Consider the following 16,625-nt stretch of genomic DNA (forward strand, 5'->3'; position numbering starts at 1 on the left):
ACACCTGGAAACTTCTTTCTTGTTTGCAAGCCCAATCATGCATTCAGTTTTATTTTCAGATATTTTATCAACATCTCAATGTGTTTATAGGAGGATGAGAACTTTGTGTATAAACGTAACTTCTCATAATGGACAGAAATGTAGTTCAAATCTGACTTACTTGTTTTTAAGCATCATTCTGTTTCATGCATTTAAAAGATCTATAACCAGTTGGTCAGTATTTCTCCTGAGACTTAGTAAGATATTTACAATATTTGAAACACATTTTAAGATGTGTAAGTAAATAATCTCATTTTCTAGGCTTCTTGGATTAACTAATTGATTTTGGTAATCAAAGATTACCAAAGATCTAGAAGGAAATATTTTTGATTTTATAAAACATACAAAGTAAATACATGCCACAATGGGAAAAAATGGAGTGGAGAACAAATGTTCTTAATCCATGTTATATTCCTCTGTGGTAATGCAATTTTGATCCATTTTTTCCACTTCCCTTAATCTTAAGAAAGTCTATTCTGGTAAGTGGTGGAATCAAGCAAAATGAAGTTCAAAGCAAAACACAATGAACAAACAAAAGTGTGTGTGACAAAGACATAAAGGCACAGAAGTGTTACTGTGGAGTGCCAAGTACTAGGTAAGCCAATTCGGACAATATCCTTATCTCTTCACAAAATGTTGATGCAGAGATACAAAACAGAGTATTATTAACCACTAGCCTTTATTCTCTAGTACTGCCATTCTAAAGAAAGTCTAGAAAGCAGACCCACTGTACTGGAGATCTGGCAAGTCATCTCATACTTTGGTGAAACTGTACAAGCCACGTAGCAGGACACACAGCAGGGGGCTGTTTCCACTCACTTTGCATTAACAGATGTTAGTTCAAGAAATATAAAAGAATGAAATAAAAACATATTTTTTGACATAAAGATGTAAGGTACCTTTGTTTTTCTCAATTCCTCCATTTATGAGGAACTCATCTTTAGGTAGAAGATGTTCCTTTAATTTTGCAAACATCAGTATCAACTGTGGTAATCTATAAAAAGTAGTGGCCAACTTTGGTACAAACAACCTTGTGTATGCAAGCAATGTTAACAAGAAAAGACTAGCATGTCCTGTTTCCTTTCTAAGTACTCTATCAAAAATCATAATGGTATTTGGCATTGGAAATTAGTACTTCTCTGAGATTTTCTTTTCTCTCCCTGGATAGCATTCTTCAAGACCCATAAGAAAAGGCACCCAATCTTTGTTTAAAAGTTTCACCCTTATAAACATTGTATTTAAATTCATTTCCCATTTAAGTGTCATGACAACTCTAATCTTTTTAGTGGTCCTACAAAAGAACACCAGGGATAGAGAATTTCAACGATACAAGCAACAACCTTGTACTTGAGTACTTACCACGCAAAACTGTGAGTCTGGTGGATACACTTATTTCTCCCACATTATTCGAGGCCACACATTCATAAATGGCCTCATCCCGCGGAGTCCGTAAGGGTTGTATTCTGAGAACTGATCCAGATCCATCATCAAACTCTATTACCTATTAGAGGAAACAATAGCTGTCACAGGTGTTGTTACAATTGTCTACCTCTCAGCTAAACCTTAATACAGTGGTGAACCAGTCTTTTGGCTCAAAATAAACACAGCAGCATTTTAAGACTGAATTTTGATACATAGTAGTAAAACAGAATAACTGGTTTAATTTAATGAATCTTCTCCTGAACAAAAGGAAAGACATGTAACTACAAATGCAAAGTCTACTAGAAACCATCCATGATCTACTCATGAAAATATTCTAGTATGTGTATCTAGACAATTTGACCCTGTTAATTTTGCAAGAGACTTGTTGCTATGATGGATAACCTTCTCAAATTATTCTCTCACAGCATGTATGCATATGTGGATCTACTCAATAATTGGACTATAAAGTGAAGACCTAATGCATACCACCACAGACAACTCTTCTGGCTTAAAGTGTTTCATCCTGAACAGTATAGATGAGCAAACCATGAAGAGAAACTGCATAAATTTAATACTTAGGCAGCCAACGAGATGGCTTTCACAAACCAAGAGACTGATGGCATACATTCATTTTGCTATAAATCATTCCAGTATTTGTTCTAGCTTAGCATTTTCTGCATTTTTAGGGCATTTTTGCTGTAAAACAGAGGCTTGCTTCACAGGGCAGAAAATTAAAGTCCTAAAGAGTAAGCCTGAATTCACTATCATTATGGACTCTACTCTGAAGCAGTTTAGCAATCCTAGATATTTGTCAGCTAATTCAAGTACTACTTCAAAAAATGATAATGATGATGATGATGATGAAATTGATAAATATGGGTACGAAACTGTGGAGTCCTCAACTTGTCTTTTCTATAACTATACTGTGTTCTTTCAGCTGCTCACTGAGGTGCTGTGCTTTCTGGTTTTGGTGAGGTATTTTTTTGCATTTTCCTGTGACTAATAGTTCCACGTGCCTAAATTATGAATTGAGAATGCTTTGTAAACACATTTATTGGGATGCTAAATATCCTGTTTTGTGTGTAAACATGCTTATATCAACATATGGAAGAAAGATCCAATGTTTTTTTTAAATATATCCACTTCAGGTCCTTTCTGCATTCTGTTTATGTTTTAAATTCACAGAGACAGCCAAAATGCCCCACTTCCCAATGCACCACAATTTATTTTCAACTCTGTTAAGCATATATTTTAGAGTGAATCCACTATGCATCATGGGAGAAAAAGTTTCATAGTTACTAGAATCTTTGACAAGTACGCCATAATTGAATATATATAAATATATTTATAAACATCTCTATATATTTTAAACATTTAATTTATAAACATTAAACATTTATATATTTATAAGCATAAATATATATATTTATAAACATATTTATAAATATATATATTTATAAACATCTCATGGCTTAATGTAGAGAAAGGTTTAAATATCCTTAATGCTTAAATTTTGATTTTTTCCAATTTTATTGAGAAATAATTGGCAAACAACACTGTATAAAGTTTAAGGCATATAACGTGATGGTTTGATTTACCTGTATTCTGCAATGACTACTACAATAGGTTTAATTAACATCCATCATCTCATATAGGTACAATAAAAAGAAAAGAAAACAATTTTTCTTCCTGTGATGAGAAGGCTTATAACCTATCTCTTAACAACTAACTGTTATGTGTCACTGTATGTTTACATTTCTGAACTATTTCCTAGAGTTAGACCTATCATCTTTCAACAAACACTATACTACACATTACATGCTAGTGTTGCAATTTCCAATTTGAAAACCTTATTTAATACCCAGTATTGATTGTGCCCTACTTACTCTAAGCCAGACATTGTATTTGCCACTGGAGATAGAAGAAGCAAAATCAGTCTCACTTAGAGCTCTCATAGGCTTTATAAACCAGCAAAACAAAAAAAAATACATATATACTATTACAGATTTTAAAGATTCTCAACCCAAGACTCAACACTATTTGATATATATGCTTCATGTAAAAATAATTTTCCTTGGCTGTGTTTATATGATTCTCATTAAGAATTATATAATGAGCAGAGCTCATGCTTTGAAATGTTTACTATTACAATTTAATCTTTGTTACAAGATTTTGTCAAGAACCTACTGTCACCAGCAAGTATGATGTCAAACTTTTCTTTGATAAAAAAATTCAATTTCATTTAAACTAAAAAAAAAAAATGTGTACTAAAGATCACACACACATCATTTTTTACATGATATAGGAAATATTTCTCAATGATTAAGATTTTTTTTATGTTTAATCACTGTAGGTATTTCATTTTCAAACAAACATAATTTTAAATTTATCATTTGTAAAACTGCAGTCTACATTTAAATTTCTACCAGTGTAATTAATTATACCCTTTATAAGGCATCTGGACCATTTATTGCTCTGTGAAACCTGGTAAAAAATGAGTAAAATCAGGCGCCTGGGTGGCTCAGATGGTTAAGCGTCTGCCTTTAGCTCAGGTCATGATCCCAGGGTCCTGGGATCGAGTCCTGAATCGGGCTCCCTGCTCCTTGGGAGCCTGCTTCTCCCTCTGCTTCTCTCTCTCTCTCTCTCTCCGTCTCTCATGAATAAATACATAAAATCTTTTAAAAAAATGAGTAAAATCAAAAATGTTCTGAATTTTGTACTTGCTATATTTCTTTTAACTAGAAATTGCCTTGATTTTGCCAAGCTATGAATTAGGCTATGATGTATGTCAGAAACTCAGGTAAGAGAAAGTGAGTTTTACACTTTGGGGCAGTTTGGAGGTCTTTGTATCCTCTAAGAATCAAGCTATTCTTTTCATGTCTTAAATTTCAGGCATGTTATTGTGTGCTTCTTCCGATTTTTCTCTGCATATCTTATTACTTATTTTTCACCTCCAAAATGAGCAAATTTCTGAGCCATTAGTCTCCTTAAAATATTCAAAATAATATCTGAATTATGCTTTATCATCTTCAAGTCACTGAGCTTTCTGGAGTAATTTGTTCAAAGGTTTAACTGCAATATCAACCTGGTTGGGTATATTCTTCCAGAGTAGTGCTTAGCCCAACAACTGGAGCTAATTTCTCATTTATTTCATGGTACTTGTAAAACACAGCTGTGAGGTGCAATGGACAGCTTCATTTGCTGCCCGGTACCCATTCCCCTTCTTCCTTGTAATAGGCACCTGAATCTCCTATAGGAAAACATTGCTTCCGCACTCCAGGCCATAGGGTTGGATGGAACCTACTTCATTCCCAGCAACAGAGGTAGATTCTGATTAACTTAAATTAATTGGCCTGTACCAATCAGTTGTCCATATACACTAGGTCAGGGACAAGCAAGTAACTCAGTAAGCGCTGGGAGCATAGGAAGCTTTCACTCATCTTCTAGCCTTGGTTGTGGGAGGATGTGAGACTCCCGCAATCTTAAGGGGAAACAGTTTGAGGATGATGCTAACAGATGGACGCCAAGAACACTGAGGCTGATACAATTAAATACAAAAGTTAGTCACCTGAACCCACAAATTCCTTTTCAAAAAGCCATTTAGAACTAAGTTTTCCAACACAAGCAACAAAAAGAAGGCCATATCTCAGTGATTAGCACACTTCATATCACAGTAAAACAAGCAATATACAAACCAAAGATAGAGCAGATACATTTTTCCCCCAGAGAAACAGAACAATGGACCTAATACCTCAAATCTCTGATTGCTGACTTTCTTTCCTTTTTTGTTCCAGACAATTTTAGGTCTTGGGTCTCCTGTAGCTTGGCAAATGAAAGAGGCAACTCCGCCAGAGACCCCTGTCTGGTCAACGGGAGTTCTTGTAAACCTTGGAGGTGCTGAAATAAACAGAGATAAACATCACAATTAGATGGAAAATTGAAATACAGCGTATTACCCCACTGCCACCACTTTCCCCACAGCCCTCAACCTCATTGAGGCCAATACATACATATATATATGCACACACCAGGATTACAAAATTAGAAAAGCACCTTTTACTTTTAAGAGTAGTTTAAAGGGGAGGGAGGTAACTTCCTGGTCAAGATACCTGCTAGTGCTTTTATTGCTGAAATCTGTATTAAGGCAGAGATCTAATAACATCCGAAAAGCAACATCACACATTAATTTTTATTACCAGTATAAAAAAAGATCCAATTTGTCCTCTGTAACAAAATGAGCTCATCAATCAAAGTGAGTAAAATTTTAGCTCTTTGCTTTGATGCCATTATCAGGGCACTGCCAGAAAGCAGCTCTGCCACTGCTGAGCCATTAAAATTAGTGACATTTAAGAGAAATTCTAGGAAATTTTAAAGAGACAAGAAATATAGCCCTGAATTAGAAGGTTTGGCAAGAAACAGAAATACGGAAAAATGGTAAAGTGACTCCTTAACCTAAATATTGTGCTCTGCCTTACTTGAAACTTAACTTCATAATTTGCATAAAAGATGAGTCAAGAAGACTCCAAAGTCATGGGGGGGGAAGGAATTCCTGTTAAAAAAAAAAGATGTAAACTTTAAGATTCCTAAAGATGAAAGGCTAGAAGTTAGAGGGTTTTTAAATGTTCTCTACTTCCTTAAAATGTTCCTAACATTCATCCTTTCTCTTCAAAACCTACTTATTATCCATCTTGCATTTCCAGATCTAGAAATCTATTATATGAGAATTAAATAAAATGAAGATGGGTATTTATGCACAAAGATATCTATTATGCCATTTATTTAGCAAAGATTATGTATACCCTAAATATGAAATAAAATTGGAATTGACAGTGAAATGAACTATGGCATGATGATAGAACATCAAACAGTCAATGTTATATTGATAAAGTTTTTATAATATGACATGAGAAATACTTGTGATTCAATGATAAGCCACAAAAACATCATACACAATTCGATATGAGGGGTATCAGATAATAAAGAAAAATGCACCCCCCAAAAAGATGAGACAAAACATGCCAAAATACCAGTGGTGGTTTGGGGGAGAAGGTATATTCATTATTTTTCCTACTTCTTTACATTTTTCTCACATCCTTGAGTTTTTGCAGTTATGTTGCAATTAAATTTTTTTAATTCAAAAGCATCTTACTTTTCCATTTCATTTTCTTATTTCTATTACAAATTTCCTCTCCTACTGTTTTTCAGTTAAATGCTATTGAAAAATGGTTTTAAGCAACTGTAGCTAACATTTATTTTGAAAATAATCCTTAGATTTTAAGAAAGAAGAAAATAACAAAGTTCATCACTGTTTGCTCATCACCATATTTTCTCTGCCATGTTTTCATGTTTCCCACGTGATGCTCCTGCTGGCTTGATGGTGTGTTCTGACTCTGATCTTGGTTTTCCTGGAGTGAAGGAGGCCAGACTCACATCTCAGCTCTCCCATAATGTATATGTATCATCTTGGAGAAAAAATGTCTCACTTTCCTGTTTCTGTTTTTTTTTTTAAGATTTAATTTATTTATTTGAGAGAGTAAGCATGCCTGCGAGAGAGAGCACAAGGGTGGGGAGAAGTAGAGGGAGAAGAAGAGAGAGAATCTCAAGCAGTCTCCATGCTGAGTACAAAGCCTGACATGGAGCTCAATCTCACAACTCCGAGACCATGACCTGAGGTGAAATCAAGAATTGGATCCTTAACTGATTGAGCCAGCTAGGTGCTCCCTAACTTCCCTATTTCTTAACTGTAAAAATATGAAATGTAAAATAAATTATTTTTCAGAGATCCCTTCCAGTCTTAAGGTTTCTAGCTTAGTGTATCATCTCCACGATGAGAGAAAGAAAGAAGAGTGGGGAGAGGCATTTTTGCAATGTTAGTGCTGGAAAATGAGTCTCCACCTCATCAGCAAATTCAACTTAGTGATAGTAGAACTAGTGGGAATACAGGTCCCTCTTTGTTCAGGAATACTAGGAAAGAGAGCAGGCTCCCACAGCCCTGCTCTCTATCACATCCTACAACATCTCTTGGTAGCAGTACAAACTAGATGATTACCAGAACTGCTGGAAGTACTTAAAATGATTTGAAATGACTAACAGTGAGAAGAATAAAAAACACTGTACACTGATGTCACTTTTCTGGAAACAAACAAACAAAAATGATATTAGAAGTGTTTATGTTTTTCATTCTGCTATTGCAAACAATATAAATTGATAATAACCACACACTTGTCAGCAACTAATATGAAAACTATAATCATGCAATTAAAATTCTTAGGGAATTTCCCTGGAAAAATAAAATGTATTGCATTGCTATGTTAAATGGTACAATACTGTCATTTTTGGAACCTTCCTCTTCAAAGTACATAGTTTAAAAATTGTTGACCCTGAATGAAAATGAATTTTAACATGTTTTCTCCTTTAACTTCCATTTTGAAATTTCTTGCAAGAATGTGTGAATGAGGTAAAGGCTATGGTATAAAATGACTATGTACTAACCAGAAATTAAGTAAATCTAGAATATAGGATGCTATTCTTCTTGCACCTGGTTTTGTTTTGTTTGTTTTTTTAAGGGATAGCATCCTATTTCTCATCACACACACACACAAAAAGGAGGAAATATGGAGATTCTGACACTCTACAAATAGGCAATGACTACTAGAACAAGTGCTTCCTTAAATCTTGGTAAGTGGGGGCACTAAGGAGTCAAATTACTATTAAACATAGAAATCTGACTTCTAAAGAATTAAAAAAATTCATGGAAACAAATGAAAATGAAAACACAACTGTTCAAAATCTTTGGGATACAGCAAAGGCAGTCCTGAGAGGAAAGTATATAGCAATACAAGCCTTTCTCAAGACACAAGAAAGGTCTCAAATACACAACCTAACCCTACACCTAAAGGAGCTGGAGAAAGAACAGCAAATAAAGCCCAAACCCAGCAGGAGAAGAGAAATAATAAAGATCAGAGCAGATATCAATGAACTAGAAACCAAAAGAACAGTAGAACAGATCAACAAAACTAGGAGCTGGTTCTTTGAAAGAATTAACAAGATTGATAAACCCCTGGCCAGACTGATCAAAAAGAAAAGAGAAATGACCCAAACCAACAAAATCATGAATGAAAGAGGAGAGATCACAAACAACACCAAAGAAATAAAAACAATTATAAGAACATATTATGAGCAACTCTCTGCCAGCAAATTAGATAACCTGGAAGAAATGGGTGCATTCCTAGAGATGTATCAACTACCAAAATTGAACCAGGAAGAAATAGAAAACCTGAACAGACCTATAACCACTAAGGAAATTGAAGCAGTCATCAAAAATCTCCCAAGAAACAAAAGCCCAGGGCCAGATGGTTTCCCAGGGGAATTCTATCAGACATTTAAAGAAGAATTAATACCTATTCTCCTGAAACTGTTGCAAAAAATAGAAATGGAAGGAAAACTTCCGAACTCATTTTATGAGGCCAGCATTACCTTGATCCCAAAACCAGACAAAGACCCCATCAAAAAGGAGAATTACAGACCAATATCCTTGATGAACATGGATGCAAAAATTCTCACCAAAATACTAGCCAATAGGACCCAACAGTACATTAAAAGGATTATTCACCACGACCAAGTGGGATTTATCCCTGGGCTGCAAGGCTGGTTCAACATCCACAAATCAATCAACGTGATACAATACATTAACAAAAGAAAGAACAAGAATCATATGATCCTCTCAATAGATGCAGAAAAAGCATTTGACAAAGTACAGCATCCTTTCTTGATCAAAACTCTTCAGAGTATAGGGTTAGAGGGTACATACCTCAATATCATAAAAGCCATCTATGAAAAACCTACAGCGAATATCATTCTCAATGGGGAAAGGCTGAGAGCTTTTCCCCTAAGGTCAGGAACGCGGCAGGGATGTCCACTCTCACCACTGCTATTCAACATAGTATTAGAAGTCCTAGCCACAGCAATCAGACAACAAAAAGAAATCAAAGGCATCCAAATTGGCAAAGAGGAAGTCAAACTCTCACTCTTTGCAGATGATATGATACTCTATGTGGAAAACCCAAAAGACTCCACCCCAAAACTGCTAGAACTCATACAGGAATTCAGTAAAGTAGCAGGATATAAAATCAATGCACAGAAATCAGTGGCATTCCTATACACCAACAACAAGACAGAAGAGAGACAAATCAAGGAGTTGATCCCATTCACAATTGCACCCAAAACCATTAGATACCTAGGAATAAATTTAATCAAAGAGGCAAAGGATGTGTACTCAGAAAACTATAAAATACTCATGAAAGAAATTGAAGAAGACACAAAGAAATGGAAAAACGTTCCATGCTCATGGATTGGGAGAACCAACATTGTGAAGATGTCAATGCTACCTAGAGCAATCTACACATTCAATGCAATCCCCATCAAAATACCATCCACTTTTTTCAAAGAAATGGAACAAATAATCCTAAAATTTGTATGGAACCAGAATAGACCCCGAATAGCCAGAGGAATATTGAAAAAGAAAAGCAAAGCTGGCGGCATCACAATTCCGGACTTCCAGCTCTATTACAAAGCTGTCATCATCAAGACAGTACGGTACTGGCACAAAAACAGACACATCGATCAATGGAACAGAATCGAGAGCCCAGAAATGGACCCTCAACTCTATGGTCAACTTATCTTTGACAAAGCAGGAAAGAATGTCCAATGGAAAAAAGACAGTCTCTTCAACAAATGGTGTTGGGAAAACTGGACAGCCACATGCAGAAGAATGAAACTGGACCATTTCCTTACACCACACACAAAAATAGACTCCAAATGGTTGAAAGACCTAAACGTGAGACAGGAGTCCATCAAAATCCTAAAGGAGAACACAGGTAGCCACTTTTTCGACCTCAGCTGCAGCAACTTCTTCCTAGATACATCGCCAAAGGCACGGGAAGCCAGGGCAAAAATGAACTATTGGGATTTCATCAAGATAAAAAGCTTTTGCATGCAAAAGAAACAGTCCACAAAACCAAAAGACAACCGACAGAATGGGAGAAAATATTTGAAAATGACATATCAGATAAAGGGCTAGTATCCAAAATCTATAAAGAACTTATCAAACTCAACACCCAAAGAACAAATAATCCAATCAAGAAATGGGCAGAAGACATGAACAGACATTTTTCCAAAGAAGACAACCAAATGGCCAACAGGTACATGAAAAAGTGCTCAACACTGCTCGGCATCAGGGAAATCCAAATCAAAACCTCGATGAGATACCACCTCACACCCCTCAGAATGGCTAAAATTAACAAGTCAGGGAATGACAGATGTTGGCGGGGATGTGAAGAAAGGGGAACCCTCCTACACTGTTGGTGGGAATGCAAGCTGGTGCAACCACTCTGGAAAACAGTATGGAGGTTCCTCACACAGTTGAAATTAGAGCTACCATTCGATCCAGCAATTGCACTACTGGGTATTTACCACAAAGATACAAATGTAGGGACCCGAAGGGGTACGTGCACCCCAATGTTTATAGCAGCAATGTCCACAATAGCCAAACTGTGGAAAGAGCCAAGATGTCCATCGACAGACAAATGGATAAAGAAGATGTGGTATATACACACAATGGAATATTATGCAGCCATCAAAAGGAAAGAGATCTTGCCATTTGCAATGACGTGGATGGAACTGGAGGGTGTTATGCTGAGTGAAATAAGTCAATCAGAGAAAGACATGTATCATATGACCTCACTCATATGAGCAATTCTTAGTCTCAGGAAACAAACTGAGTGTTACTGGAGTGGTTGGGGGTGGGAGGGTGATAGACATTGGGGAGGGTATGTGCTACGGTGAGTGCTGTGAATTGTGCAAGACTGTTGAATCACAGATCTGTACTTCTGAAACAAATAACGCAACATATTTTAAGAAAAAAGAAAAAGAAGAAGATAGCAGGAGAGGAAGAATGAAGGGGAGTAAGTCAGAGGGGGAGACGAACCATGAGAGATGATGGACTCTGAAAAACAAACTGAGGGTTCTAGAGGGGAGGAGGGTGGGGGATGGGTTAGCCTGGTGATGGGTATTAAAGAGGGCACATTCTGCATGGAGCACTGGGTGTTATGAAGAAACAATGAATCATGGAACACTACATCAAAAACTAATGATGTAATATATGGTGATTAACATAACAATAAAAAATTAAAAAAAAAACATAGAAATCTGACTTCTAAATGGAAAGCACAGAAGGCAAATCCCCCCATATTCTCAGGGAGGTGATGTGACTACCATTCCAATGTTCAGATGTGTTTCTCGCTTACCTTCCTTTTCTGTTCATACCTGAAGTCTTCATGCTAATATTCACAAATAATCAAATCTGCAGTATTATGACCACTGGATGCTGCTATAAAGATTTTATTTTTGGAGATGAGGTCAAGTAATGAAATTAACCTATTGAACTGTGGAAATTTTATTAAAATAACCAGTTAGAATCTGCTTCAGATCTGGGACTATTTTCTTAAATCCTACTAAATACAACTATAGTGACTCAGTATTCTTCAAAAAAAAGTACTGAAAATGGTCCTTAAATGTATTATTTGTAAACAAGAAATGAAATTGATCACACTACCTTAAAAAAAAGGTATATCAAGTGTATGTACACAGAGCTTTTTATTTTTTTAATATGAAAGACATTAGTCTTCACAGACAAGAAAATCATGACTTTCTCATGGGATCTGATGTCAGTTTTTCTACATGTGCTCACAAAATCTAAACTGCAAAAGGATAAATGCCATCATTCTATGATACAAAGTTTAGTTTCTAGATATGTAGTAAAATGCCTTCAGTGAGCATGACTGTTGCAAAAATAATCATCTTGGCTAGTCAAGCTCTAAGACTGATGCTGTCAATGCAAGGCAGCCAGCCAAAGGAAAGAAATGAGAAAGAGAGAAAACCAAACTTAATAACTCCAACAAATGCTTGAGGCAAGTAAAAGTGTTTATTCTCAGAGGCGTATAATAAAACATAGCACCACTTTCTCCTCTCTAATATCTCAGCTTACTAAAAGAAACGAAATGAATCTTCTGCCTTCTTTTGTCATGGATATTACCCAAATTTAGGTCAGACTCTGAAGATAGGAAGAGAAGAGAATCCACATAAAAGCATAAAACAAAGACTGCTACTAAAAAAACACACAATATGACAGCCTCAGGTCTGAATAATCAAAATCCCCATGTTTATCCCATGAGATACACTTGGAGATACACCAAATATTACACTTGGTCTAACAAAAAGAGAGAGAGAGAGAGAGAGAGAAATATCAAGAGCTTAAAGATGGAAAGACATTAAAACTTTACAGGCACCAGTACTTAGATAGGCACCGTTCTGTTATTACAGCTGACCGCCATTGCTATCCACCTAAAGCTGCCAGCCTTGCACTTTGCAAATACATTTCTAATCAAGCTGGTTTTGACAAGTGAGGAGTATGACCTTTCATTAAACTAATGCTGGGCACTACAGAGGTCAAATTAGTGTTAGACCCAGAAAGTCTGTTTTCTAAATGGAAAACAGAAAAGCTAAACATGCATATGAGTCAGAACAGAGGCATGACTGATATTCTAGAACATGCCTGCCATGCTCAATTGCTGTTTTCAAAGACTATGCATTCTCAGGATACAGACACTTAGCTCTGGGAATCTGGTAGATTATTCTTCCCTACACATCTCAAACCGCAGATGGATTTTTGCTTCTAAGAGGTTAGTTTGTTTCTTTAAATATAACCAATGCACAGTACCTTTGCATCTAATGATCGTAATATTTTGAAACCATATCAGGTTTCAAGTTGTTAGGCTCTCTGAAAACAAGGAGATAAGCCTAATGAACAGTTATTGTTATTAAATTAAGGGGACAGATCCTACCAAGACCAGCAAGCTGCCTTTGACCATCCTTAACAAAGTGCTCTGTCAAGGACAAAATTCTCCCCTTAGTACACTATATTAGATAGAGCTAGACATTAATGGGGGAGAACCATTGAAATCTACTAGTAACATCCATGCAAGAAAGGAATTTATGAGAAATTCTTAAAGGTTAAGAAGACAACTCAGATTTGCAGTAACTTGATTGGCCAACTGAGAATCACTTAAAAACCGATTCACAGAAAGGACTACACACTACAAAACGGAAAGGAAGAAATGAGAGTGCCATTTGTCTAATTTAATTCTAATGAATAAGCCGCTTCTGCAGACATCAAGGAAATATGACAAATGAGGAACAAAACTAACAGCATGTAACTAATTGGCTTTGTTTCTTTCAGCTGATTAACATTTCCTTAAATAGAGAGTTCTGATTTTAAAGGGGTATTTGTCATAATAATGTACTTAAAATCTTGAAAGGGGAAGGTTAATGATGCTATTTAATGATACTAAGGGAGAGGATGAGGGAATGTTCAGTAGGAATATGTAGGTAGTTCTGTCCTTAGGAATCTGCCTCCTCCCAAAAAGGTGTCTGTAGAATTTATGAGACTGTCAACTGAACTCAATCCCATTTTTTCTTTCTCTGGAAGTACCAGGAAGGGAAGCTCAGGAAATGCAGAGCATACCAGGAGTCAGGGGTGGTTCTAAGGATGATGGCCAGGTCTGAGGGTATACGAGCTATTGGGGTTTTACAGTCCCTTCCTGCCACAACACACTCATTATCACTGCCCCAAGCACAAAGAGTGGCTAGAGTTTAGTGGATGATGAATTCTGTTATGATTCATTTGATCTCTACTGGGCAGGAATGGAGAGTGGAAAGAGTGCCTGAGATACCAGCAAAACCCCAGGGGCACATGAAAAGAAAAGAGGGAGGTCCCAAAGTTGATGCATGACTGTAAGGGAGGCAGAAGTGTGGCACACACATCAGGCTGAACTGGTTTCTATGGCAGATGGTCTACATAAACTGGGGCCGGTGGGGACATCTATCCTATCACACAGGATCTGAACAGGGTCATGTCTGATATCCATGGCCAACATAGACCTTCAATGTCAGAGACTTTTTCTGAGTCATCAATGATGCTGTCTTTCAATCTTATAGCCTTAAAATTTGACTTAAGAAGCATTATACTTCAAAATGGGATAAAGAAATAACAAATCTTTAGTGAATACCATGCAGTGGACTAATGTTCTATATATCTCTTGTGCAATGTTTTCCATAGTCCTGAAAGATAACAGCATTACTGCTATTTTAGAGAATTATAGAAAGCTTTACAGTACTATAAAGATTTGGAAGGAAAGAGGGGAAAAAAGGAAAAAGAAAGGAAGGAAGGCTCCCTGAGGTTATGAGTGAGTCATGGACTTTGGAACTAATTGCGAAGCCTCAATATTCTTACTGTGCCAAACTAGAAAATGGGAAGTTACAATGATAATGCATAGACAATATGGTATAATTCAATTTATTGTATATGTTCAAATCTGTTTTTTTATTATTATTATGTTATGTTAATCACCATACATTACATCATTAGTTTTTGATGTAGTGTTCCATGATTCATTGTTTGCATATAACACCCAGTGCTCCATGCAGAACGTGCCCTCCTTAATACCCATCACCGGGCTAACCCATCCCCCCACACCCCTCCCCTTTAGAACTCTCAGTTTGTTTTTCAGAGTCCATAGTCTTTCATGGTTCGTCTCCCCCTCAGATTTACCCCCTTCATTCTTCCCCTCCTGCTATCTTCTTTTTTTTTAACATATAATGCATTATTTGTTTCAGAGGTACAGGTCTGTGATTCAACAGTCTTACACAATTCACAGCGCTCACCATAGCACATACCCTCCCCAATGTCTATCACCCAGTACCCCATCCCTCCCACCCCCCACCACTCCAACAACCCTCAGTTTGTTTCCTGAGATTAAGAATTCCTCATATCAGTGAGGTCATATATTTTAGTTGAATATATACTGACTGTTTTCTCAAGGGTTTGGCAAATACTTTGTGCTGTATTACAGCAATTATTTTCCACTTGTTAAGTGAAAAAGGTCACTCAGAAGGCTTATTGAAATTACTCTTCTAATTTCCAGGAGCCAATTTATATCAGGGATAAATGAACTATGATGCCTAGTCAACAGACAAAAATCAATGACACAAAATTCATAAACAGATCATGTAAGTTCCAAGGTTAGTATGGTAGAATACTTCTGTATTATTCAGTATATACATTAAGTTTGTTCATGGTGGATAAAGACAAATACCCCACTGATGTTCTTGACATCAATTTCCCCTTTTTCTTTCCAAAGCATTTCAATGACATATTGTAGGTATATCTACACCATTAACTGTATTCAGCCTTAACCTTCAATTCTTTGAAAATGACTCTAAAGCAGTCCTCTATTGGGCAGACTGATGTCTGTGCCTCTGTATAACTCTCAATATTCAAGTTGACAAAGGATGGATACATACACTGACAGAAAGGAGAGGGTAAAGGAGGAGAAGGAAAAAGGGAAGGAGGATAGGAAGAAATGTGACTTAATGGAAACATTAACTTGAACTTTCCCTCAATGTCAAGTCCTCATTTCTAACTGCTTGAAAGATTGCCTTGCAGCATTCCAAAATTATTATCGTGGAAACACATCATGCCCTCCGCCTTCCCAATCCTCCTTCTCTTACTGTTTCCATTTCTCTTTGGAGCACTTCCATCCTTCCAAACACCCAGCCTTGCAGCCCTGAGCTCTTTGTCTTCTCCTCCTCCACCCCACTACCATTCAATTACTAAGTCCTATAGATTCTGCTTCTACAACATCTCACTCCTCTTTTTTCATATCCAATAACAACGACTATGATTCTCCTGTAAGATGGACATTAGAATCACTTGGGGGCCTTAAAAAAATAAAAACAAACAAACAAACAAAAAACACAAAACTATCGTGCTTAGACTCCATTTCAGACCAATTCAAATAGAAGATCAGTGGGTAGGGATGGGTAATTAATTTCCAGAGGACTCCAATGTCCAGCCAAGTTTGAGAATCACTTAACGATACCATAGTATCTAAACTTTCCCATCTGGTCACCCTCACTTCAGATATTTATTGCTACAATCAAAATTACACATTATCGATGACCCTTCTTTGCCCTTCCCACCGTATTCTTTGACGTTTGTAAAAACGCATCTATGATTAAATCTCTTTTCCACTCAAAAGAAACATAAA

At 36.5% G+C, this 16,625-nt stretch overlaps 1 protein-coding gene across 1 annotated transcript in view; it reads right to left on the bottom strand.

The window, feature by feature from the left end:
* The window catches only part of PTPRD (protein tyrosine phosphatase receptor type D), a 424,904-nt gene that overhangs the window by 309,044 nt on the left and 99,235 nt on the right, over positions 1-16,625 (bottom strand). Inside the window, exons 2-3 of the mRNA XM_088019124.1 lie at positions 5,213-5,358; positions 1,399-1,540 (exon numbers count right to left, since the gene is read on the bottom strand). Coding sequence (XP_087875250.1) covers positions 1,399-1,540; positions 5,213-5,358 — 288 coding nt within the window. The remainder of the gene's footprint in view (positions 1-1,398; positions 1,541-5,212; positions 5,359-16,625) is intronic.

This window comes from Eumetopias jubatus, unplaced genomic scaffold (genome assembly GCF_037043125.1).
Source record: "Eumetopias jubatus isolate StellerSeaLion01/CBP00866 unplaced genomic scaffold, mEumJub1_p1.0 scaffold_15, whole genome shotgun sequence".
Lineage (NCBI taxonomy): Eukaryota > Metazoa > Chordata > Mammalia > Carnivora > Otariidae > Eumetopias > Eumetopias jubatus.